Source organism: Hylobates moloch, unplaced genomic scaffold, assembly GCF_009828535.3.
Source record: "Hylobates moloch isolate HMO894 unplaced genomic scaffold, HMol_V3 SCAFFOLD_10, whole genome shotgun sequence".
NCBI lineage: Eukaryota > Metazoa > Chordata > Mammalia > Primates > Hylobatidae > Hylobates > Hylobates moloch.
Genome location: NW_026652285.1, coordinates 12008563 through 12032743, shown reverse-complemented (window position 1 = coordinate 12032743; position 24181 = coordinate 12008563). Strand labels below are relative to the sequence as shown.

The 24181-nt window shown below is 41.7% G+C and overlaps 3 protein-coding genes across 7 annotated transcripts in view; 2 read left to right on the top strand and 1 right to left on the bottom strand.

Annotated features, from left to right (window-relative positions):
- Window positions 1-5588: 5588 nt before the first annotated feature.
- SLFN11 (schlafen family member 11) overlaps window positions 5589-24181 on the top strand; it is a 37541-nt gene continuing 18948 nt past the window's right edge. For 2 of the 5 annotated variants that reach the window (XM_032163002.2, XM_032163001.2), the window contains exon 1: window positions 5589-5816. The gene's annotated coding sequence lies outside the window, so the exon portion shown is untranslated. Of the gene's footprint in view, window positions 5817-19501; window positions 19668-24181 lie in introns of those variants that run through there. The other 3 variants (XM_032162998.2, XM_032162996.2, XM_032163000.2) reach the window with 2 other exon arrangements.
- On the top strand, window positions 5717-15834 carry LOC131384406 (ubiquitin-fold modifier 1-like). Its single transcript, XM_058445381.1, has 2 exons — window positions 5717-5758; window positions 15550-15834. Exons 1-2 carry the CDS (start codon window positions 5717-5719, stop codon window positions 15832-15834), a joined length of 327 nt encoding a protein of 108 aa, XP_058301364.1.
- On the bottom strand, window positions 18303-20052 carry LOC131384443 (uncharacterized). The gene is made up of 2 exons (XM_058445609.1): window positions 19924-20052; window positions 18303-19226 (listed from the first exon to the last, which is right to left on the bottom strand). The coding sequence occupies exon 2, from the start codon at window positions 19204-19206 to the stop codon at window positions 18664-18666; it is 543 nt and encodes a 180-aa protein (XP_058301592.1). The 5' UTR covers window positions 19207-19226; window positions 19924-20052; the 3' UTR covers window positions 18303-18663.

The following is a 24181-nucleotide window of genomic DNA, read 5'->3' as shown; positions in this document are numbered from 1 at the left end:
TAAGAGTCTAGATTTTGGGCCGGATGTGGTCGCTCATGCCTGTAATCCCAGCACTTTGGGAGGCCGAGGCGGGCGTTTGTCATAAACGGCTCTTATTATTTTGAGGTACAGCTCTTATTATTTTTGTGGGTTTAAAGTCTGTTTTATCAGAGACTAAGATTGAAACCCCTGCTTTTTTTTGCTTTCCGTTTGCTTGGTGAATATTCCTGCATCCCTTTATTTTGAGCCTGTGTGTGTCTTTGCACGTGAGATCGGTCTCCTGAATATAGCACACTGATGGGTCTTGACTTTTTTATCCAATTTGCCGGTCTGTGTCTTTTAATTGGGACATTTATCCCATTTACATTTAAGGTTAATAGTGTTATGTGTGAATTTGATCCTGTTACTATGATGGTAGCTGGTTATTTTGCCCATAATAAGTTTATTGAGAGTTTTTAGCATGGAGGGGTGTTGAATTTTGTCGAAGGCCTTTTCTGCATCTGTTGAGATAATCATGTGGTTTTTGTCATCGGTTCTGTTTATGTGATGGATTACGTTTATTGATTTGCGTATGTTCAACCAGCCTTGCATCCCAGGGATGAAGCTGACTTGATCGTGGTGGATAAGCTTTTTGATGTGCTGCTGGATTCGGTTTGCCAGTATTTTATTGAGGATTTTTGCATTGATGTTCATCAGGGATATTGGCCTGAAATTTTCTTTTTTTTGTTGTATCTCTACCAGGTTTTGGTATCAGGATGATACTGGCCTCATAAAATGAGTTAGGGAGGATTCCCTCTTTTTCTATTGTTTAGAATAATTTCAGAAGGAACGGTACCAGTTCCTCTTCGTATCTCTGGTAGAATTCGGCTGTGAGTTTGTCTGGTTCTGGAGTATTTTTGGTTGGTAGGGTATTAATTACTGCCTCAATTTCAGAACCCGTTATTGGTCTATTCGGGGATTCGACTTCTTCCTGGTTTAGACTTGGGAGGGCGTATGTATCTAGGAATTTATCCATTTCTTCTAGATTTTCTAGTTTATTTGCATAGAGGTGTTTATAGTATTCTCTGATGGTAGTTTGTATTTCTGTGGGATTGGTGGTGATATCCCCTTTATGATTTTTTTTATTGCATCTATTTGATTCTTCTCTCTTTTCTTCTTTATTAGTCTGGGTAGTGGTCTATCTATCTTGTTGATCTTTTCAAAAAACAAGCTCCTGGATTCATTGATTTTTTTGAAGGGTTTTTTTGTGTCTCTATGTCCTTCATTTCTGCTCTGATCTTAGTTATTTCTTGTCTTCTGCTAGCTTTCGAATTTGTTTGCTGTCGCTTCTGTAGTTCTTTTAATTGTGATGTTAGGGTGTTAATTTTAGATCTTTCCTGCTTTCTCTTGTGGGCATTTAGTGATATAAATTTCCCTCTACACACTGCTTTAAATGTGTCCCAGAGATTCTGGTATGTTGTGTCTTTGTTCTCATTGGTTTCAAAGAACATCTTTATTTCTGCCTTCATTTCGTTATGTACCCAGTAGTCATTCAGGAGCAGGTTGTTCAGTTTCCATGTAGTTATGTGGTTTTGAGTGAGTTTCTTAATCCTGAGTTCTAATTTGATTGCACTGTGGTCTGAGAGGATTTTTGTTATGATTTCTGTTATTTTGCATTTGCTGAGGAATGTTTTACTTCTAATTATGTGGCCAATTTTAGAATAAGTGCCATGAGGTGCTGAGAAGAATGTATATTCTGTTGATTTGCAGTGGAGAGTTCTGTAGACGTCTATTAGCTCCGCTTGGTTCAGAGCTGAGTTGAAGTCCTGAATATCCTTGTTAATTTTCTGTCTCGTTGATCTGTCTAATATTGACTGTAGAGTGTTAAAGTCTCCCACTATTACTGTGTGGGAGTCCAAGTCTCTTTGTGGGTCTCTAAGAATTTGCTTTATGAATCTGGGTGCTCCTGTATTGGGTACATATGTATTTAGGGTAGTTAGCTCTTTTTGTTGCATTGATCCCTTTACCATTATGTAATGCCCTTCTTTCTCTTTTTTAATTTTTGTTGGTTTAAAGTCTGTTTTATCAGAGACTAAGATTGAAACCCCTGCTTTTTTTTGCTTTCTTTTTGCTTGGTGAATATTCCTCCATCCCTTTATTTTGAGCCTATGTGTGTCTTTGCACGTGAGATGGGTCTCCTGAATACAGCACACTGATGGGTCTTGACTCTTTTATCCAATTTGCCGGTCTGTGTCTTTTAATTGGGGCATTTACCCCATTTACATTTAAGGTTAATAGTGTTATGTGTGAATTTGATCCTGTTACTATGATGGTAGCTGGTTATTTTGCCCATAGTTGATGCAGTTTCTTCATAGCATCGACGGTCTTGACAATTTGGTATGTTTTTGCAGTGGCTGGTACTGGTTTTCCTTTCCGTGTTTGGTGCCTCCTTCAGGAGCTCTTGTAAGGCAGGCGTGGTGGTGACAAAATCTCTCAGCATGTTCTTGTCTGTAAAGGATTTTATTTCTCCTTCACTTATGAAACTAGTTTGGCTGGATATGAAATTCTGGGTTGAAGATTCTTTTCTTTAAGAATGTTGAATATTGGCCCCCACTCTCTTCTGGCTTTTAGGGTTTCTGCAGAGAGATCTGCTGTTAGTTTAATGGGCTTCCGTTTGTGGGTAACCCGACCTTCTCTCTGGCTGCCCTTAACATTTTTTTCCCTCATTTCAACCTTGGTGAATCTGACGATTATGTGTCTTAGGGTTGCTCTTCTCGAGGAATATCTTTGTGGTGTTCTCTGTATTTCCTGAATTTGAATGTTGGCCTGTCTTGTTAGGTTGGGGAAGTTCTCTTGGTTAATATCCTGAAGAGTGTTTTCCAACTTGGTTCCATTCTCCTCATCACTTTCAGGTACACCAATCAAATGTAGATATGGTCTTTTCACATAGTCCCATATTTCTTGGAGGCTTTGTTCATTCCTTTTTATTCTTTTTTCTCTAATCTTGTCTTCTTGCTTTATTTCATTAAGTTGGTCTTCAATCTCTGATATCCTTTCTTCTGCTTTATCAATTTGGCTATTGATACTTGTGTATGCTTCACAAAGTTCTCGTGCTGTGTTTTTCAGCTCCATCAGGTCATTTATGTTCTTCTCTAAACTGGCTATTCTAGTCAGCAATTTGTCTAACCTTTTTTCAAGGTTCTTAGCTTCCTTGTGTTGGGTTAGAACATGCTCCTTTAGCTCGGAGGAGTTTGTTATTACCCATCTTCTGAAGCCTACATCTGTCAATTTGTCAAACTCATTCTCCGTCCGGTTTTGTTCCCTTGCTGGCAAGGAGTTGTGATCCTTTGGAGGAGAAGAGTTGTTCTTGTTTTTGGACTTTTCAGCCTTTTTGTGCTGGTTTCTCCCCATCTTCGTGGATTTGTCTATCTTTTGTCTTTGATGTTGGTGACCTTCAGATGGGGTCTCTGAGTAGATGTGCTGTTCCTTTCTGTTTGTTAGTTTTCCTTCTAACAGTCAGGCCTCTCTGCTGCAGGTCTGCTGGAGTTTGCTGGAGGTCCACTCCAGACCCCATTTGCCTGGGTATCACCAGTGGGGGCTGCAGAACAGCAAAGATTGCTGCCTGTTCTTTCCTTTGGAAGTTTCGTGCCAGAGGGGCAGCCACCAGATGCCAGCCAGAGCTCTCTTGTATGAGGTGTTTTTTGGCCCCTACTAGGAGGTGTCTCCCAGTCAGGATACACGTGGGCCAGGGACCCACTTGAGGAGGCCATCTGACCCTTAGCAAGCTTGAACACTGTGCTAGGAGATCCGCTGCTCTCTTCAGAGCTGTCAGGCAGGTACACTTAAGTCTGCTGACACTGTGCCTGCAGCCGCCCCTTCCCCCAGGTGCTCTGTCCCAGGGAGATGGGGGTTTTATTTATCTCCCCCAACTTCTTAACATCTCTAAAATCTAGATGTGTGTCATAACAGATGCCATCTCCTACTCACTAACATCCATGTTGCAGGCATAATCAAGTTGTGTGAACGCCTGATATGAATGAGAAAGCACAAGTAACAATGAACAATAAACAATTACCAATAAAGTTTGGGTAATTTCAATTTCCAATTACCACTTACAAATCTTGATTCTGGTTTGTATTCTGCCACTGCCACAACAGGGCAAAAACATTCTTGTTTTTCTCCCTTTGGACCCCATGATCTTTGAAATAATTTTTTTTTTTTTTAAGACAAGGTCTGACTCTATCGCCTAGGCTGGAGTGCAGTGGCACAATCTCAGCTCACTGCAACCTCTGCCTCCTGGGCTCAAGCAGTCCTCCCACTTCAGCCTCCTGAGGAGTTGGGACTGCAGGCATGCACCATTATGCCTAGATCATTTTTATATTTTTTGTAGAAACAGGATTTCACCATTATGCCCAGGCTGGTCTCGCACTTCTGGGCTCACGTGATCACCCATCTCGGCCTCCCAAAGTGCTAGGATTACAGGAGTGAGCCACCGCATCCAGCCTAAAATAAGTTTATAACTCTGTAGCATAAGTATATTCTCATGTCATGTAATTGTTCCTTGTTTGCCTGTGACAAAGAGAAGACTTTTGTAATGGGGGGAGCCTCAGATTGATCTTTATGTGATGCGACAATTCTGCTTCAGGAGAGATAGCTTCAAGGGTCTCCCAGTCGAGGACTGCAGAAAATTAACTGCCAATAAAAGCTTTTATGTGACTCCCTCTTCTCCGCAAATATTGTGCTAATGAGTACCTTCTTCCTGGGAAGGCTCCTGCTACCCCCATTAGTGGGGACTGTTCAGGGACATTTTGAGAGTCATATACTTTGAGAGTGGGATGCAATGAGCCAGACACTTTATGTTACTTCATTTATTCCTCTCCATAAGAAATGTTGTATTCTTAGTTTTGTTTTACAGATGAGAGAGCAAAGTCTCAGAGAGGTTAGGGAATTTCCCAAGGTCAAAGGCATAATAAACACATGGGTTTAGATGAGATTTACCAGATATTTCAAAGCTTCTTTTCCTTTGTAATTGTAATATAATGTTTATAGAAGAATATTTGAAATATCTGTAATTAATAATCAAATATATTAATCAATTAATTATAACTAATTGTCATAATCAGTATGATTCTTCTCCTTCCCCTAATTTCTCATTCTTTTCACATCTAGTGCTACCAGGACATTTGCGATGTACTCTGGAATCCCTCTGGAAGGAGCTGTCCTCACAGCATGAAGGATTAGAGGAGTAATAAATAAGCAAACCCAACCTTTCTCCTGGGGAATTGTGGTCCTCTCTAGAAGCTAGGTTGTGGACCTGAATTTGCAGGAGAAGCCAGGAGTCATCTGTGATGCTCTGCTGATAGCATAGAACAGCCCTGGCAGGGCCAGGACTACTGCACTTGCACTGCCCTTACTTTGAAGCAGAACCTGTTGAACGTGGGGGGCTACACTGGGAAGGTGTGTGTCAGGGCCAAGGTCCTCTGCCTGAGTCCTGAGAGCAGTGCAGAGGCCTTGGAGGCTGCAGTGTCTCCGACGGATTACCCTGTGTCCTATAGCCTTGCAGGCACCCAACGCATTGGAAGCCCTGCTGCAGTCCCTCGTGATTGTCTTGCTCGGCTTCAGGTCTCTCTTGAGTGACCTGCTCAGCTGTGAGGTTTTAAATCTGCTCACGGCCCAGCAGTGTGAGATATTCTCCAGAAGCTTCCACAAGAACAGAGAATTGTTTGTCCATGGCTTACCTGGCTCAGGGAAGAACATCATGGCCATGAAGATCATGGAGAAGATCAGGAATGTGTTTCACGTGAGGCACACAGAATTCTCTATGTTTGTGAAAGTCAGTCTCTGAGGAATTTCATCAGGTAAGCAGTTGGACCTTATGTCTCTAACTATTATTTAATTTGGGTTTAATTTTCTCTGCTAAGTAACCTTGTTCCTTGAAAATTAAGTGGTAAAATTATCTGTGACAACAAACTGTGTTTAGGAGAGCACGATGGGGTAATATTTTCTACCTTTTTTTTTATTATACTTTAAGTTTTAGGGTACATATGCACAACGTGCAGGTTAGTTACATATGTATACATGTGCCATGTTGGTGTGCTGCACCCATTAACTCGTCATTTAACATTACGTATATCTCCTAATGCTATCCCTCCCTGCTCCCCCCACCCCACAACAGGCCCCGGTGTGTCATGTTCCCCTTCCTGTGTCCATTTTCTACCTTTTTTAGCTAAAGAAAACCGACTCAGGTCATTTTTCATTTTTCTGAGACAGAGTCTTGCTCTGTCACCCAGGCTGGAGTACAGTGGCACCTTCATGACTAACTGCAGCCTCAACCTCCTAGGCTCAAGCAATCCTCCCACCTCAGCCTCCTGAGTAGCTAGGACCCAGTTGCCTGCCATCATGCCTGGATAATTTAAAAATATTTTTGTAAAAACAGCTATGTAGCTCAAGCTGGAGTGATCATAGTTCACCATATCCCTGAACTCCTGGGCTGAAGTGACCCTCCTGCCTCAGCCTCCCCAGTTGATGGGATTGTAGGCATGAGCCACTGTGCCAGGCTCAATTTGGTTTTGATGGTGCCTGCCTATCTCTGCAATCTGGCTTTAGCTAGCTGGGACTTACTTCATTAAAGATCTGAAAATCCACCCAGCCATGGTAAAATAAAACAAAATGCTTTTAAAATTTAAGTTAACTTTTTATTTTAGAATATTCATAGACTTACAGAAAAGTTGCAAAGATAGTACAGAAAGTTCGCTCTTTCATTACTACAACCCTTCACTCAGTTCCCTCTTTCATTACTACAACCCTTCACTCAGTTCCCTCTTTCATTACTACATTACTGTGGTTCACTCGTCACAACCACAGTACATTGCTGTGAACTAAACTCCACAATTTATCTGGATTTCTCAGTTTTCTCCTACTGTGCTTTGTCTGTTCCAGGATCCCATCCAGGACACCTTATGACATTTAGTAGTTATGTCTCCTTAGCTTCCTTGGATCTGTGATAATTTTTCAGACTTTATTTTTGAAGACCTGGATAGTTTTGAGAAGCACTGTTCGGGCACTTTGTAGAATGTCCCTTTTGGGTTTGTCTGATGTTTTTCTCACAGTTAGGCTGGAGTTATAGGTTGTCAACTTAAAAATCACACAATTTATAAGTTTAGAAAGGAGATTTTATTATAAAGTGTTACAACCTGCAGGCTGGCCATCCTGATTGGGGGGAAGCTTAGACAGAAAGGCAGCACTTTGAGAGAAGGGAGGATGGAACAGGGATTTGTGCTGAATGGCTTGGGCAGTATATATATTCAGCAGATTATAGGAGGAGCTATGAATACTCCTGAGAGGGGGTTGTGCATATGCATGGAGAGTAAACATGCTTATTGTGTGTATTGTCCCATGTTCACTTTTTAGTAGAGACAACTTTTTTTTTTTTTTTTTTATACTTTAGGGTTTTAGGGTACATGTGCACAATGTGCAGGTTTGTTACATATGTATCCATGTGCCATGTTGATTTCCTGCACCCATTAACTCGTCATTTAGCATTAGGTGTATCTCCTAATGCTGTCCCTCCCCCCTCCCCCCACCCCACAACAGTCCCCGGAGTGTAATGTTCCCCTTCCTGTGTCCATGAGTTCTCATTGTTCAATTCCCACCTATGAGTGAGAACATGCGGTGTTTGGTTTTTTGTCCTTGCGATAGTTTACTGAGAATGATGTTTTCCAGTTTCATCCATGTCCCTACAAAGGACACGAACTCATCATTTTTTATGGCTGCATAGTATTCCATGGTGTATATGTGCCACATTTTCTTAATCCAGTCTATCGTTGTTGGACATTTGGGTTGGTTCCAACTCTTTGCTATTGTGAATAGTGCCGCAATAAACATACGTGTGCATGTGTCTTTATAGCAGCATGATTTATAGTCCTTTGGGTATATACCCAGTAATGGGATGGCTGGGTCAAATGGTATTTCTAGTTCGAGATCCCTGAGGAATCGCCACACTGACTTCCACAATGGTTGAACTAGTTTACAGTCCCACCAACAGTATAAAAGTGTTCCTATTTCTCCACATCCTCTCCAGCACCTGTTGTTTCCTGATTTTTTAATGATGGCCATTCTAACTGGTGTGAGATGGTATCTCACTGTGGTTTTGATTTGCATTTCTCTGATGGCCAGTGATGATGAGCATTTCTTCATGTGTTTTTTGGCTGCATAAATGTCTTCTTTTGAGAAGTGTCTGTTCATGTCCTCTGCCCACTTTTTGATGGGGTTGTTTGTTTTTTTCTTGTAAATTTGTTTGAGTTCATTGTAGATTCTGGATATTAGCCCTTTGTCAGATGAGTAGGTTGCAAAAATTTTCTCCCATTCTGTAGGTTGCCTGTTCACTCTGATGATAGTTTCTTTTGCTGTGCAGAAGCTCTTTAGTTTAATGAGATCCCATTTGTCGATTTTGGCTTTTGTTGCCATTGCTTTTGGTGTTTTAGACATGAAGTCCTTGCCCACGCCTATGTCGTGAATGGTATTGCCTAGGTTTTCTTGTAGGATTTTAATGGTTTTAGGTCTAACATATAAGTCTTTAATCCATCTTGAATTAATTTTTGTATAAGGTGTAAGGAAGGGATCCAGTTGCAGCTTTCTACATATGGCTAGCCAGTTTTCCCAGCACCATTTATTAAATAGGGAATCCTTTCCCCATTTCTTGTTTTTGTCAGGTTTGTCAAAGATCAGATAGTTGTAGCTATGCGGCGTCATTTCTGAGGGCTCTGTTCTGTTCCATTGATCTATGTCTCTGTTGTGGTACCAGTACCATGCTGTTTTGGTTACTGTAGCCTTGTAGTATAGTTTAAAGTCAGGTAGCGTGATGCCTCCAGCTTTGTTCTTTTGGCTTAGGATTGACTTGGCGATGCGGGCTCTTTTTTGGTTCCATATGAACTTTAAAGTAGTTTTTTCCAATTCTGTGAAGAAAGTCATTGGTAGCTTGATGGGGATGGCATTGAATCTATAAATTACCTTGGGCAGTATGGCCATTTTCACGATGTTGATTCTTCCAACCCATGGGCATGGAATGTTCTTCCATTTGTTTGTATCCTCTTTGATTTCATTGAGCAGTGGTTTGTAGTTCTCCTTGAAGAGGTCCTTCACATCCCTTGTAAGTTGGATTCCTAGGTATTTTATTCTCTTTGAAGCAATTGTGAATGGGAGTTCACTCATGATTTGGCTCTCTGTTTGTCTGTTATTGGTGTACAAGAATGCTTGTGATTTTTGTACATTAATTTTGTATCCTGAGACTTTGCTGAAGTTGCTAATCAGCTTAAGGAGATTTTGGGCTGAGACAATGGGGTTTTCTAGATATACAATCATGTCATCTGCAAACAGGGACAATTTGACTTCCTCTTTTCCTAGTTGAATACCCTTTATTTCCTTCTCCTGCCTGATTGCTCTGGCCAGAACTTCCAGCACTATGTTGAAAAGGAGCGGTGAGAGAGGGCATCCCTGTCTTGTGCCAGTTTTCAGAGGGAATGCTTCCAGTTTTTGCCCATTCAGTATGATATTGGCTGTGGGTTTGTCATAGATAGCTCTTATTATTTTGAGATACGTCCCATCAATACCTAATTTATTGAGAGTTTTTAGCATGAAGGGTTGTTGAATTTTGTCAAAGGCCTTTTCTGCATCTATTGAGATAATCATGTGGTTTTTGTCTTTGGTTCTGTTTATATGCTGGATTACATTTATTGATTTGCGTGTGTTGAACCAGCCTTGCATCCCAGGGATGAAGCCCACTTGATCATGGTGGATAAGCTTTTTGATGTGCTGCTGGATTCGGTTTGCCAGTATTTTATTGAGGATTTTTGCATCAATGTTCATCAAGGATATTGGTCTGAAATTCTCTTTTTTGGTTATGTCTCTGCCAGGTTTTGGTATCAGGACGATGCTGGCTTCATAAAATGTGTTAGGGAGGATTCCCTCTTTTTCTATCGATTGGAATAGTTTCAGAAGGAATGGTACCAGTTCCTCCTTGTACCTCTGGTAGAATTCAGCTGTGAATCCATCAGGTCCTGGACTCTTTTTGGTTGGTAAGCTATTGATTATTGCCACAATTTCAGAACCTGTTATTGGTCTATTCAGAGATTCAACTTCTTCCTGGTTTAGTCTTGGGAGGGTGTATTTGTCGAGGAATTTATCCATTTCTTCTAGATTTTCTAGTTTATTTGCATAGAGGTGTTTGTAGTATTCTCTGATGGTAGATTGTATTTCTGTGGGATCGGTGGTGATATCCCCTTTTTCGTTTTTTATTGCGTCTATTTGATTCTTCTCTCTTTTCTTCTTTATTAGTCTTGCTAGCGGTCCATCAATTTTGTTGATCTTTTCAAAAAACCAGCTCCTGGAGTCATTAATTTTTTGAAGGGTTTTTTGTGTCTCTATTTCCTTCAGTTCTGCTCTGATTTTAGTTATTTCTAGCCTTCTGCTAGCTTTTGAATGTGTTTGCTCTTGCTTTTCTAGTTCTTTTAATTGTGATGTTAGGGTGTCAATTTTGGATCTTTCCTGCTTTCTCTTGTGGGCATTTAGTGCTATAAATTTCCCTCTACACACTGCTTTGAATGTGTCCCAGAGATTCTGGTATGTTGTGTCTTTGTTCTCGTTGGTTTCAAAGAACATCTTTATTTCTGCCTTCATTTCATTATGTACCCAATAGTCATTCAGGAGCAGGTTGTTCAGTTTCCATGTAGTTGAGCGGTTTTGAGTGAGTTTCTTAATCCTGAGTTCTAGTTTGATTGCACTGTGGTCTGAGAGACAGTTTGTTATAATTTCTGTTCTTTTACATTTGCTGAGGAGAGCTTTACTTCCAACTATGTGGTCAATTTTGGAATAGGTGTGGTGTGGTGCTGAAAAAAATGTATATTCTGTTGACTTGGGCTGGAGAGTTCTGTAGATGTCTATTAGGTCCACTTTATGTAGAGCTGAGTTCAATTCCTGGATATCCTTGTTAACTTTCTGTCTCGTTGATCTGTCTAATGCTGACAGTGGGGTGTTAAAATCTCCCATTATTGTTGTGTGGGAGTTTAAGTCCCTTTGTAGGTCACTGAGGACTTGCTTTATGAATCTGGGTGCTCCTGTGTTGGGTGCATATATATTTAGGATAGTTAGCTCTTCTTGTTGGATTGATCCCTTTACCATTATGTAATGGCCTTCTTTGTCTCTTTTGATCTTTGTTGGTTTAAAGTCTATTTTATCAGAGACTAGGATTGCAACCCCTGCCTTTTTTTGTTTTCCAGTTGCTTGATAGATCTTCCTCCATCCCTTTATTTTGAGTCTATGTGTGTCTCTGCACGTAAGATGGGTTTCCTGAATACAGCACACTGATGGGTCCTGACTCCTTATCCAGTTTGCCAGTCTGTGTCTTTTGATTGGAGCATTTAGCCCATTTACATTTAACGTTAATATTGTTATGTGTGAATCTGATCCTGTCATTATGATGTTAGTTGGTTATTTTGCTCGTTAGTTGCTATTGTTTCTTCCTAGCCTCGATGGTCTTTACAATTTGGCATGTTTTTGCAGTGGCTGGTACCGGTTGTTCCTTTCCATGTTTAGTGCTTCCTTCAGGAGCTCTTTTAGGGCAGGCCTGGTGGTGACAAAATCACTCAGCGTTTGCTTGTCTGTGAAGTATTTTATTTCTCCTTCACTTATGAAGCTTAGTTTGGCGGGATAGCAAATTCTGGGTTGAAAATTCTTTTCTTTAAGGATGTTGAATATCGGCCCCCACTCTCTTCTGGCTTGTAGAGTTTCTGCTGAGAGATCAGCTGTTAGTCTGATGGGCTTCCCTTTGTGGGTAACCCGACCTTTCTCTCTGGCTGCCCTTAACATTTTTTCCTTCATTTCAACTTTGGTGAATCTGACAATTATGTGTCTTGGAGTTGCCCTTCTCGAGGAGTATCTTTGTGGCGTTCTCTGTATTTCCTGAATCTGAATGCTGGCCTGCCTTGCTAGATTGGGGAAGTTCTCCTGGATAATATCTTGCAGAGTGTTTTCCAACTTGGTTCCATTCTCCCCATCATTTTCAGGTACACCAATCAGACGTAGGTTTGGTCTTTTCACATAGTCCCAAATTTCTTGGAGGCTTTGTTCACTTCTTTTTATTCTTTTTTCTCTAAACTTCCCTTCTCTCTTCATTTCATTCATTTCATCTTCCATCAGCGATACCCTTTCTTCCAGTTGATCGCATCTGCTACTGAGGCTTCTGCAATCTTCGTGTAGTTCTCGAAACTTGGCTTTCAGCTCCATCAGCTCCTTTAAGCCCTTCTCTCCATTGGTTATTCTAGTTATCCATTCTTCTAATATTTTTTCAAAGTTTTTAACTTCTTTGCTATTGTTTTGAATTTCGTCTCGTAGCTCAGAGTAGTTTGATCGTCTGAAGCCTTCTTCTCTCAACTCATCAAGGTCATCCTCCATCCAGCTTTGTTCCGTTGCTGGTGAGGAACTGCGTTCCTTTGGAGGAGGAGAGGTGCTCTGTTTTTTAGAGTTTCCAGTTTTTTTGTTCTGTTTTTTCCCCATCTTTGTGGTTTTATCTACTTTTTGTCTTTGATGCTGGTGATGTACAGATGGGTTTTTGGTGTGGATGTCCTGTTTGTTAGTTTTCCTTCTACCAGACAGGACCCTCCGCTGCAGGTCTGTTGGAGTTTACTAGAGGTCCACTCCAGACCCTGTTTGGCTGGGTGTCAGCAGCGGTGGCTGCAGAACAGCGGATTTTCGTGAGACCACAAATTCAGCTGTCTGATAGTTCGTCTGAAAGTTTTGTCTCAGAGGAGTACCCGGTTGAATGAGGTGTCAGTCTGTCCCTACTCGGGGGGTGCCTCCCAGTTAGGCGGCTCAGGGGTGAGGGACCCACTTTAGGAGGCAGTCTGTCCGTTCTCAGATCTCCAGCTGCGTGCTGGGAGAACCACTACTCTCTTCAAAGCTGTCAGTCAGACAGGGACCTTTAAGTCTGTGGAGGTTCTTGCTGAGTTTTTGTTTGTCTGTGCCCTGCCCCCAGAGGTGGAGCCTACAGAGGCAGGCAGGCCTCCTTGAGCTGTGGTGGGCTCCACCCAGTTCGAGCTTCCTGGCTGCTTTGTTTACCTAAGCAAGCCTGGGCAATGGCGGGCACCCCTCCCCCAGCCTCGCTGCCGCCTTGCAGCTTGATCTCAGACTGCTGTGCTAGCAATCAGCAAGACTCCGTGGGCACAGGACTCTCCGAGCCAGGTGCGGGACACAATCTCCTAGTGTGCCGTTTTCCAGGCCCGTTGGAAAAGCGCAGTATTGGGGTGGGACTGACCTGATATTCCAGGTGCCGTCTGTTACCCCTTTCTTTGACTAGGAAAGGGAACTCCCTGACCCCTTGCGCTTCCCGAGTGAGGCAATGCCTCGCTCTGCTTCGGCTCGCGCACAGTGCGTTTCACCGACTGTCCTGCACCCACTGTTAGGCACTCCCTAGTGAGATGAAACCGGTACCTCAAGCAGAAATGCAGAAATCACCCGTCTTCTGTGTCGCTGGGGCTGGGAGCTGGAGACCGGAGATGTTCCTATTCGGCCATCTTGGCTCCACCCCTTGATCTATTTAATTTTAAGTGGTTTGGTTTATGGGGACCCTGGGCAAGAAGCATCCTCCAAACTCTTGGTATTATCCTCCCAATAGTCACCATAATAGTAGGCTCCCTGGTGCGCTGTATTCTCTCAAAGGTTTTCTTTTTTTCTTTTTTAAATTTTATTTTATTTATTTATTTTTTTGCACACAAAACAATAAACATTTTCTAAAAGTACATACGAACAAAAAGATGCATATCAAACATATTAGGAAGGTTGCACATGGGAAGATGGGGAATAGAAATGGGGGGTGGGAATTAAAGCAAATAAATGAGAGAGGGACTTTGTATGGATCAATGATAATAACTCAATCCTCTATTTGACAAAGAAGAAGGAGAAGGAAGAGGAAGAAAAAGAAAGTGGGATAAAGGATCAGAAAGGGAGGAAAATGGAAAAAATTAGAGTATGACTCCAGGGTAGAACTGTTTTGTTGTCGCTTGGTTCGTTGGTTGGTTTGACAGTTGTATTTTTCATATGTTTTGCCATGTTGGCCAGGCTGGTCTTGAGCTCCCAGCCTCAAGTGATCAACCCGCCTCAGCCTCCCAGAGTACTGGGACTACAGGCGTGAGCCACCACATCCAGCCCCCACATTGCTTCTAGCGTCTGTGGTAGACCTCCCAGACGGGGCGGCCGGGCAGAGGCGTTCCCCACATCCCAGACGGGGCAGCCAGGCAGAGGTGCTCCTCACTTCCCAGACGGGGCGGCCGGGCAGAGATGCTCCTCACTTCCTAGATGGGGTGGCAGCCGGGCAGAGGGGCTCCTCACTTCCCGGACGGGGCAGCTGGGCAGAGGCTCTCCTCACATCCCAGACGATGGGTGGCTGGGCAGAGGTGCTCCTCACTTCCCAGATGGGGCAGCCGCGCAGAGGCGCCCCTCACATCCCAGAAGGGGTGGCCGGGCAGAGGCGCTCCTCACATCCCAGACGATGGGTGGCTGGGCAGAGGCGCTCCTCACTTCCCAGAAGGGGCGACCGGGCAGAAGGAGACTATTATTCTTTTTTTTTTTTTTTTTTTTTTTTTTTTTTTTTTTTTTTTTGAGATGGAGTCTCGCTCTGTCACCCAGGCTGGAGTGCAGTGGCGCGATCTCGGCTCACTGCAAGCTCCGCCTCCTGGGTTCACGCCATTCTCCTGCCTCAGCCTCTCCGAGTAGCTGGGACTACAGGCGCCCGCCACTACGCCCGGCTAATTTTTTGTATTTTTAGTAGAGACGGGGTTTCACCGTGGTCTCGATCTCCTGACCTCGTGATCCGCCCGCCTCGGCCTCCCAAAGTGCTGGGATTACAAGCGTGAGCCACCGCGCCCGGCCAGGAGACTATTATTCTAAGTGAAGTAACTCAGGAGTAGAAAACCAAACATCATATAATCTCACTGATACGTGGGAGCTAAGCTATGAGGATGCAAAGGCATAAGAATGATGCGGTGGACTTTGGGGACTTTGGGGAAAGCGTGGGAAGGGGACAAGGGATTAAGACTACAAATATGGTGCAGTGTATACTGCCTGGATGATATGTGCACCAAAATCTCAGAAATCGCTGCTAAAGAACTTACTCATGTAACCAAATACCACCTGTACCCCAATACCTTATGAGGAAATAGTCCATTGCATGTTTATAAAGCAAAAACAGGTAGGAAAAATAATATTTTTATAAAAACAGGCAGAAAACAGGAGTCATAAGGAAAAGTCTTTTGTTGGTTTATTATCTATATGTTTTTGTTCCCATTTCTTCAGTGGTAGCTCTAGGGCTTACAATATGCACCTCAAACTTACCACAGTTTAATCATAGTACATGACTTTGTGAGTTACGTAAGAGCTTTACAACAATACACACCCATTTCCTCTATTTCTAAAAATAAAATGTTTCTATTATAAGCACCACAATACATAGTTTTATTGCTTTAAAAACTTAATTATTTTAAGAATAATTTTCAGCACAGTGGAGGAAGTCGTGCTACCCCGCAGAGTTGGCGTGTGTTCTAGATTCATCCCGGCACCACCGTGTCGAAGGTTTCCTTTAAGATCATGCTGACATCGGACACGCAGCTGCCATACAAAATACCGTGTACTGTGTACTTTCCTGAAAGTACACCTTTTACAGCAGTCTTAAAGTTTGCAGCCAAAGAATTTAAAGTTCCCGCTGCAACAAGTGCAGTTATTACCAATGATGGCATAGGAGTAAATCTTTTACAGACTGCTGGAAATGTTTTTCTAAAACAAGGTTCAGAACTGCAGATTATTCCTAGAGATCATGTTGGAAGTTGTTAATATCTGCTACTTGGAACATACCATTGCCTTTCAGAATAAATATTGGTATTTTTTGTTGTTGTAAAATTGAAATCAGGCATTTAACATACTATGAAAACACTAAGAGTCAATGCATAATGAAAGGTGACTCATCTGTCCCCTTTTTTTGTCCGTACTCTTCATATGAAGAGGGAATGCATAAGAATTAAGGCTACTGCTGTCACAGAAGATCATAGTCTTTTCTACCTCGCAACACAAATAGGTAGTTCATTGGGGGGAAATGAATTAGCCAACTGTGTTAACTGCAAGCTTCTGATAATTCTTTTTTGAGAACAATTTGGAACATTAAAATTTACTGAATCTTATATATTCGTCTGAGTTAAAAATATAAAAAGAATTACAGATCCTGGATGGCAATTTTCTTGATAGCATCTGATTTGCAGACTCATAGTTTGATTTTAATTAAATATATAGGTTATAATGAAGTCAATAGATGTATCAGTGAACAATTAACTATATTAAATTTTTATCATTTACTTTTTTTAAGATTAAAACCTCATGTATCATATAAATTTCAGTTTAATGTCCACCAAAAAATTAAAATTATAATCTAACTCTTATGTGTATAAATTGATGTCTCATACCAGGTTTTAATGTTGGACTTGCAGAATCCAGTACTTGTAATGGTGGGAATTCACAATACAGTAGAAGCATCCTTTGCTGAGTTATAGATTCCTTTATCAATCTCTTTTGATGCAACTTTTAAAACAAGTATCTTCAAGAAACCATTGGTGTTTTTTTTGAGGATAATATTTCTAAGTAGCATTCAGGAAGAGAATGTTATTGCACAGAAGATCTGATGATCAAAAAAAAAAAAAGCTCAAGGAAAGTGCTGATGAGTTATATTTATTGAAGACCCAACTTTTAAGGAAGGGCTAAGATTAGTCACCCATGTGAATAAGAAGCCAGGAGAGGAAAGATGGGGAAACCCAGATGACCAGACTTCTGTTAAGGAGGAAAGCAACAGAGGAAAACAGTGAAGGGGAACAGAAAGATGTAGCAAAGTGTTACAGAAAAGCCAACTGGATAGACAAAACTGCAGAAGGTAGAGGTTGGGGAGAACTGAAAGGGAAAACAAAATACTTGACATACTCTCAAGTAGTAGAAGGCAATTGGAGAAAACTAAGTATCTACTGGCCTTGTCAGCATCCAGACTTCTAAATACCCTTTATGAGAATCCAAAGAATGATGTGTGTAAGGGAAGATTTTATTTGCCCTTCCAGAAGAAATCAGTATCTATGTAAATCCTGAAAGATGAAATCAAAAGCTCATAATGATTCAGAATCAGTGCTTGCCCTGCTGTATTCTGTCTGAATGGTGAACTCTGGAAGCAGGGATTGTGTCTGTCTGGCCCTTTTTAGAGCTGGAAATGTAGTGGCTTTCATTAAATACTTGCTGTGAAATCTCTCTAAGACCAATTATTATCTTAGCATGTTTCAGTATCTTCTCTATCACAGGCTCTAGGTTCATTTGGAAAAAAATATAAGAAAATTCAACAGACTCAGCATTTGAAGTGTGCCATTGGTAGTTGTTTATGAAGTTACCAGATATTCATATATGTGACAAATGAACAGCAGGATTATGAATTATCAAAGGAAAAAACATTTGCTGAGGTGAAAAACTCTGATGTTTGAGGAAGTTTTTATTTTTATAAACAAAATCTGATGTTCAAAGGCCCCTGTTTCTTACAATAACTATTGAGCCTCAGTTAACCAGAAATTTATGAACATCCATTTCCTGACTTTTTGCTTTAAACTTTTTCTCCACTCTGTTTCTAGCACAAAAGTTTGCCTGCTGTGTTGCAGAAATAAATTTATGTTGTACTCCGCCATAAAGTGATATATTTAATATTTTTATTCTTTGTTTTTGAAAATTATATTGTAAGTTCCTAAAAACATTCTATTAAACAATTAGACATTTTGTTATTAAATAAATGTGATCTGTAATTTCTTTGTGCAGAATGATTTGAAGTATTGTATTTAGTTTACATGCATTATGGGTTCATAATTAATATCCAATGAAAATATATTTTGTTATATTGTAAAAAAAGAATAATTTTAACAGTAAAAAAGAGAATTTTTTATTTTTATCTGCATATTTACTATCTTCTGTGCTCTTCATTCTTTTTTGTAGATCTGAGTTTCATTCAGATATCATTTCCTTCCAGCTAAAGAACTTCCTTTAATATTTTTTCATAAGAAAGATCGGCTGGTGACAAATTCCCTCAGATTTTCAGATTTCCTTTTTTTTTTTTTTTCGTCTGAAGTCATTACTTTGCCTCCATTTAGGTAGGTCTTTTTTTTGTGGTTGTTATAGGATTCTAGGTTGACAATCTTTTAGCATGTTATAGATGCATGGTTCTGGATTTGGTACAGGTTTGCACAAACTCTGTAAACAACATGTTAAAGAAAAATGGAGAAGCTGCAACATGAGAATACAAAGATTTACTGAAATGAAAAGGTGGTCATTGAAAGAAAGTGGGTTATGAAACAGCATGAACATTATGACCTCATTTTAACAAACGTGCGTTACATACACATACGTGTAATATGTATGTACATGTATCCCTATACACATTGTATATGTATACTGCAATCCGTTTTATTTTCTTACTTTCGCTTTCACTGGAGCTTGTATTAATCAGTCCGGCATTAACCGCTGCTCCCACCCTTGGGCCACTCGGCATCAGTGAGAACTGGGCCTCAGGCAGAGCCGCCCGGGTCTAGGGTCCTGCAGGACTGGCAGCACTGAGCCCGGCCAAGGACGGGGAGTTGGCCAAAGAGAGGAGAATTACAAAATCCAAACACTCGGACAGAACCCTGGCGGGTTCTGACTGCAGCGGGGCAGAAAAGCAGAACGCTGGCCGGTTTTTTTCATATCAGGAGCAGTGTGACGGTTACCGGGGTTGACCAAGCACAGCGCACCGGCCGCCGTTAAATCCCACTCTGGCTCCGGGTCTGCGGAGCCTGCCTGGGCCGCAGGCTCCATAAACCCAGCCAGGAACCAAGCGCGGCCCAATCTGCACACCTGCCGCATTTTGGCAAGGGGTCGGGGGTCTGGAACAGAAGCGGAGGCCCAAATTCTTGCCTCGGTCTCCAAGACCCACTTTCTGGGGCGATGGAGAGAGAAGCCCAGCTTGGGGTCTGGGCAATTCGAGCGGGTTGGAAGGGGAAAGCTCTGGCGAGAGCTCAGCTGGACTCTCCGAGGGGTATCTGGAAGGTGGGACCGCAGACACCGGGAGAGAAGAGGGTGCGAGGAAGGAACTGGCCCATCCCGTTGGGAGCGCAGGAGCCGACGGCTGCGCGGGCCTGGGAAGTTCTTCTCTTTCTTCATAATCTTTATTCTTTGTTTTGCTGTAATCCAGATAGATGAATAGATAGATGATAGGGAGGGAGAGATGGATGGAGGGAGCGAGGAGACGGAGGAAGGGTGGGAAGACGGGGGAGGAAAAAAACCCCCAAATTCCCGGAAACTAAGAACCACGTGGCAACAGTCAGGAAGTTGGGAGCTTCTAGGCAATTTAACGCGGCAAAGAGTTCGCGGGCTTAGTAGACCCGCCCATTGGCGCTTGCATCCCCTGCGTGGGATGTGCATGGGATGACGTCAACCTGCTAGTATATAAGGACTAGACCTGGGCGCCTCCAGGGAAACGCTAAGGGGAATTCGGACGCGCCGGAGCTTGAGAGGTCAGAGAGGGTCCTTGTACCTAGCCTGGGACTCCGGAGTTCCGTTTCTACCCGTCCTTCAGGGTCTAGTCCAGCGGCATCCGCGTCGGGCTGTAACTCGAGTGCCAGGTTCGAGAAGAGAGCAGCACCCGTCCCACCCCACCCCAGTCAGGGTGTGGGGTGTGGGGGGTGTGGGGAGGGGCTGGAGGGGTGCGGAGGGGCTGGGGGTGGAGTGGAGTGGGGGTATCTGTACTTTTCTCCTCTGCGTGGGGGCCCAGCTAGTTTGCTCAGCAGCTTCCCTAAAAAGCGGACTATGGAGAACTGGGAGGCGGGGCGGGGGTGGGTAATGGGGGTAGAAGGCATTAGGGGGCGGGGCGGGCCTGACCTGTGCACCTGCTCCCGCTGGAAGTTGGAAGAGCGCCTGGCCAGCGAGCCGCGGTTTTTGCCGGGCGCAGAGCAGGAACCGAAGCCTGGAAGGCCACTGAGTGCACCTTGGTGGCTCCCAGGGCTGCAGGTCTCAGGTTTCAGAGTTATTGATATTGTAAACTTGAGAAACTAGTTCTACAGTTGTCTATGTGACCGACCAACCACTCTAAACTATTTTCCTTAATATAGAAACTAAAAAGCAGAATTAGAATTGCCATTGCCCTGCGGGGAGATTTATAACCTAGAGAGGGGAGAAATGAGAAAAACGTCTCCCTCTGGACAAGATCTGTAGAATACACGTGCTACCCCGGAAGGACAAAGAGCTCTAAGTTTTAGTTTTCCAAGAGGGCACGTCTGTCGCAGCCCACTTCCCTTTCTTTTCTTTTTTTTTAAATTAATTTTTAATTTCTGTGGGTACATAGTAGATGTATATGTTTATGGGTTACATGAGATATTTTAAGACAGGCATGTAATGTTTAATAATCACATCAGGGTAAATGGGGGTATCCATCACCTCAAGCATTTATCCTTTGTGTTACCAACACTCCAGTTATGCTCTTTAGTTTTTTATCTTATTTTATTTTATTTTTGTAGTTACATAGTGGATGTATATATTTATGGGGTACACGAGATGTTTTGATACAGACCTGCAATGTGAAATAAGCACACCATGGAGAATGGGGTATCCATCACCTCAAGCATTTATCCTTTGAGTTTCAAATAATCCAGTTACACTCTTTAAGTTATTTAAAAACGTACAATTAAGTTATCATTGACTGTAATAACTGTTGTGCTATCAAATAGTAGGTCTTATTCATTCTTTCTAATTCTTTTGTACCCATTAACTCTCCTCACCTCACCCCTTCCCTCCTACCACCCTTCCTCAGGTAGTCATCCTTCTGCTCTTAGAATACAATTGTTTTGATTTTTAGATGCCACAAATAAGTGAGAACATGTGATGTTTGTCTTTCTGTGCCTGGCTTATTTCATTTAACATAATGATTTCAAGTTCCGTTCGTGTTGTTGCAAGTGATTGGGTCTCATTCTTTTCTATGGCTGAATAGTACTCCACTGTGTATATGCACATCATTTTCTTTATCCATTCATCTGTTGATGGACGCTTAGAGTGCTTCCAAATCTTAGCTATTGTAAACAGTGCTGCAAGAAACGTAGGAGTGCAGATGTCTCTTGGATATACTGATTTCCTTTCTTTTGGGTGAATACTTAGGAGTAGAATTGCTGAATTGTGTGGTAGCTTTATTTTTAGTTTTCTGAGGAACTTCCAAACTGTTCTCCATAATAGTTGTACTAATTTACATTCTCACCAACACTGTTTGAGGGTTCCCTTTTCTTCACATCCTTGCCAGCATTTGTTATTGCCTGTCTTTTGGATAAAAGCCATTTTAACTTGGATGAGATGGTATCTCGTTGTAGTTTGGATTTGCATTTTTCTGATGATCAGTGATGTTGAGCACCTTTTCACATGACTGTTTGCCATTTGTCTTCTTTTGAGAAATGTCTATTCAAATCTTTTGTCCATTTTTCAATAAGATTAGTAGATTTTTTTTCCTATAGAGTTGGAGCTCCTGATATATTCTGGTTATTACTCCCTTGTTGGATGGGCAGTTTGCAAATATTTCCTCCCATTTTGTGGGTTGTCTTTTCACTTTGTTGATTGTGTTCTTTGCTGTGCAGAAGCTTTTTAACTTGATGTGATCCCATTTGTCCATTTTTGCTTTGGTTGCCTGTGCTTGTGGGGTATTGCTCAATGAATTTTTGCCCAGATCAATGTCCTGGAGATCTTCCCCAATGTTTACTTGTAGTATTTTCACAGTGTGAGGTCTCAGATTTAAGTCTTTAATCCATTTTGATGTGATTTTTGTATGTGACAAGAGTTAGGAGTCTAGTTTCATTGTTCTGCAGATAGATATCCAGTTTCCCAGTGCCATTTATTGAAGAGAATGTCTTTTCCCTAGTGTATGTTCTTGGCATCTTTGTGAAAAATGAGTTCACTATAGGTGTGTGTATTTGTGTCTGGGTTCTCTATTCTGTTCCATTGGTCTATGTGTCTGTTTTTATGTCAGTATCATGCTATTTTGGTTCCTATAGCTCTGTAGTATAATTTGAGGTCAGGTAATGTGATTCCTCCAGTTTTGTTCTTTTTGCCTAGGATAACTTTGGCTATTATAGGTCTTTTGTGGTTCTATATAAATTTTAGGATTGTTTTCTCTATTTCTGTGAAGAATGTCATTGATATTTTAATAGAGATGGCAGTGAATCTGTAGATTGCTTTGGGAAGTATGGATATTTTAACAATATTGATTCTTCCAATCCATGAACATGGGCTACCTTTCCATATTTTGGCTCTTCAATTTCTTTCATCATGATTTTATAGTTTTCATTGTAGAGATCTTTCATTTATTTGGTTAATTCCTAGGTATTTAATTTTATTTGTGGCTATTGTAAGTGGGATTACTTTATATCTTTTTCAGATTGTTCACTATTGGTATATAGACATGCTATTGATTTTTGTATGTTGATTTTGTATCCTGCAACTTTACTGAATTTGTTTATCAGTTCTAATAGTTATCTGGTGTAGTCTTTAGGTTTTTTCCAAATATGAGATCATATCATCTGCAAACAAGGATAATTTGGCTTCTTCCTTTCCAATTTAGATGACCTTTATTTCTTTCTCGTCTAATTGCTCTAGCTAGGATTTCTATGTTGAATAACAATGGTGAAAGTGAGGATCCTTATAGTGTTACAGATCTTAGAGGAAAGGCTTTCAGTGTTTCCCCACTCAGTATGCTACTAGCTGTAAGTCTGTCATACATGGATTTTATTATGTTGTGGTATGTTCCTTCTATACCCAGTTTTTTGAGGAGTTTTCCATGAAGGGATAATGAGTTTTATTAAGTGCTTTCTCAGCATCAGTTGAAATGATCCTGTGGCATTTGTCTTTCATTCTGTTGATATGATGTATCACATTGACTGATTTGCATATGTTGAACCATCCTTGCATCCCTGAAATAAATAGCACTTAGTCATGATAAATGATCTTTTAAATGTATTGTTGAATTAAGTTTGCTAGTATCTTGCTGAGATACTGGTCTGTAGTTTTTTTTTCTTTGATGTGTCTTTGGTTTTGGTATCAGTAATACCGGCCTCATAGAATGAGTTTGGAAGTATTCCCTCCTTCTCTATTTTTTGAATAGTTTGAGTAAGATTGGTATTAGTTCTTTAACTGTTTAGTAGAATTCAGTGGTGAAGCCATCAGGTCCCAGGCTTTTCTTTGCTGGAGACTTTTTATTATGGCTTTGTTCTCATTACTTCTTATTGGTTTGTTCAGGTTTTGGATTTTTCATGGTTCAATCTTGGTAGATTGTATGTGTCGAAGAATTTATTTCCTCTAGATTTTCCAATTTATTGGCATACAGTTGCTCATAGTAGCCACTAACGATCCTTTGAATTTCTGCAGTATCAGTTGTATTGTCTCCTTTTTCATCTCTGATCTCGTTTATTTGGATATTCTCCTTTTTTTCTCAGGTAGCCTGGTAAAGGTTTGTCAATTTTGTTTATCTTTTCAAACAATCAACAGGTGGTGAAGCTAGCCAAGCTGTGTTCTTTTCTTCAGAGTGGCAAGTTCCCCCAGGCCCTAGGTGGGTTCACAGATGCTATCCAGGAGCCAGGGACTGAAGTAAGAAAACCTTAGAAGTCTACCTGGTGTTCCATTCTACTGGGGCTGAGCTGGCTCTCAAATCATGAGACACAGTCCTTCCCACTCTTCCCTCCTTTTTCCACAGGTAGAGGAGATCACCCTGTGGCCATCATGACCATGGGTTCACAGGGAGTACTGTTAGCTATCGCTGATAGTCACTTAAAGCCCAAGGGCTCTTTAGTCAACTTGTGGTGAATGCTACCAGGTCTGGGACTCACTCTTCAGGGCAGTGGACTCCCCTCTGGCCCAGGACGGGTCCAGAAATGCTGTCCAAGGGCCTACTTGGTGCTCTACCCCTGTGGCTAAGCTGGTACCTGCGGTGCAAGACAAAGTCCCCTTTACTTTTCCCTCTGCTTTTCTCAAGCAGAAAGAGTCTCTGCCTGTACGCACCACAGCTGGGATTGTGCTGAGTCTCACCTGAAGCCAGCGGAGTCTCACCCAAGACCCACGACATATTACCTGGGTATCGTTGCTGATTATTCAGGGACCAAGGGCTCTT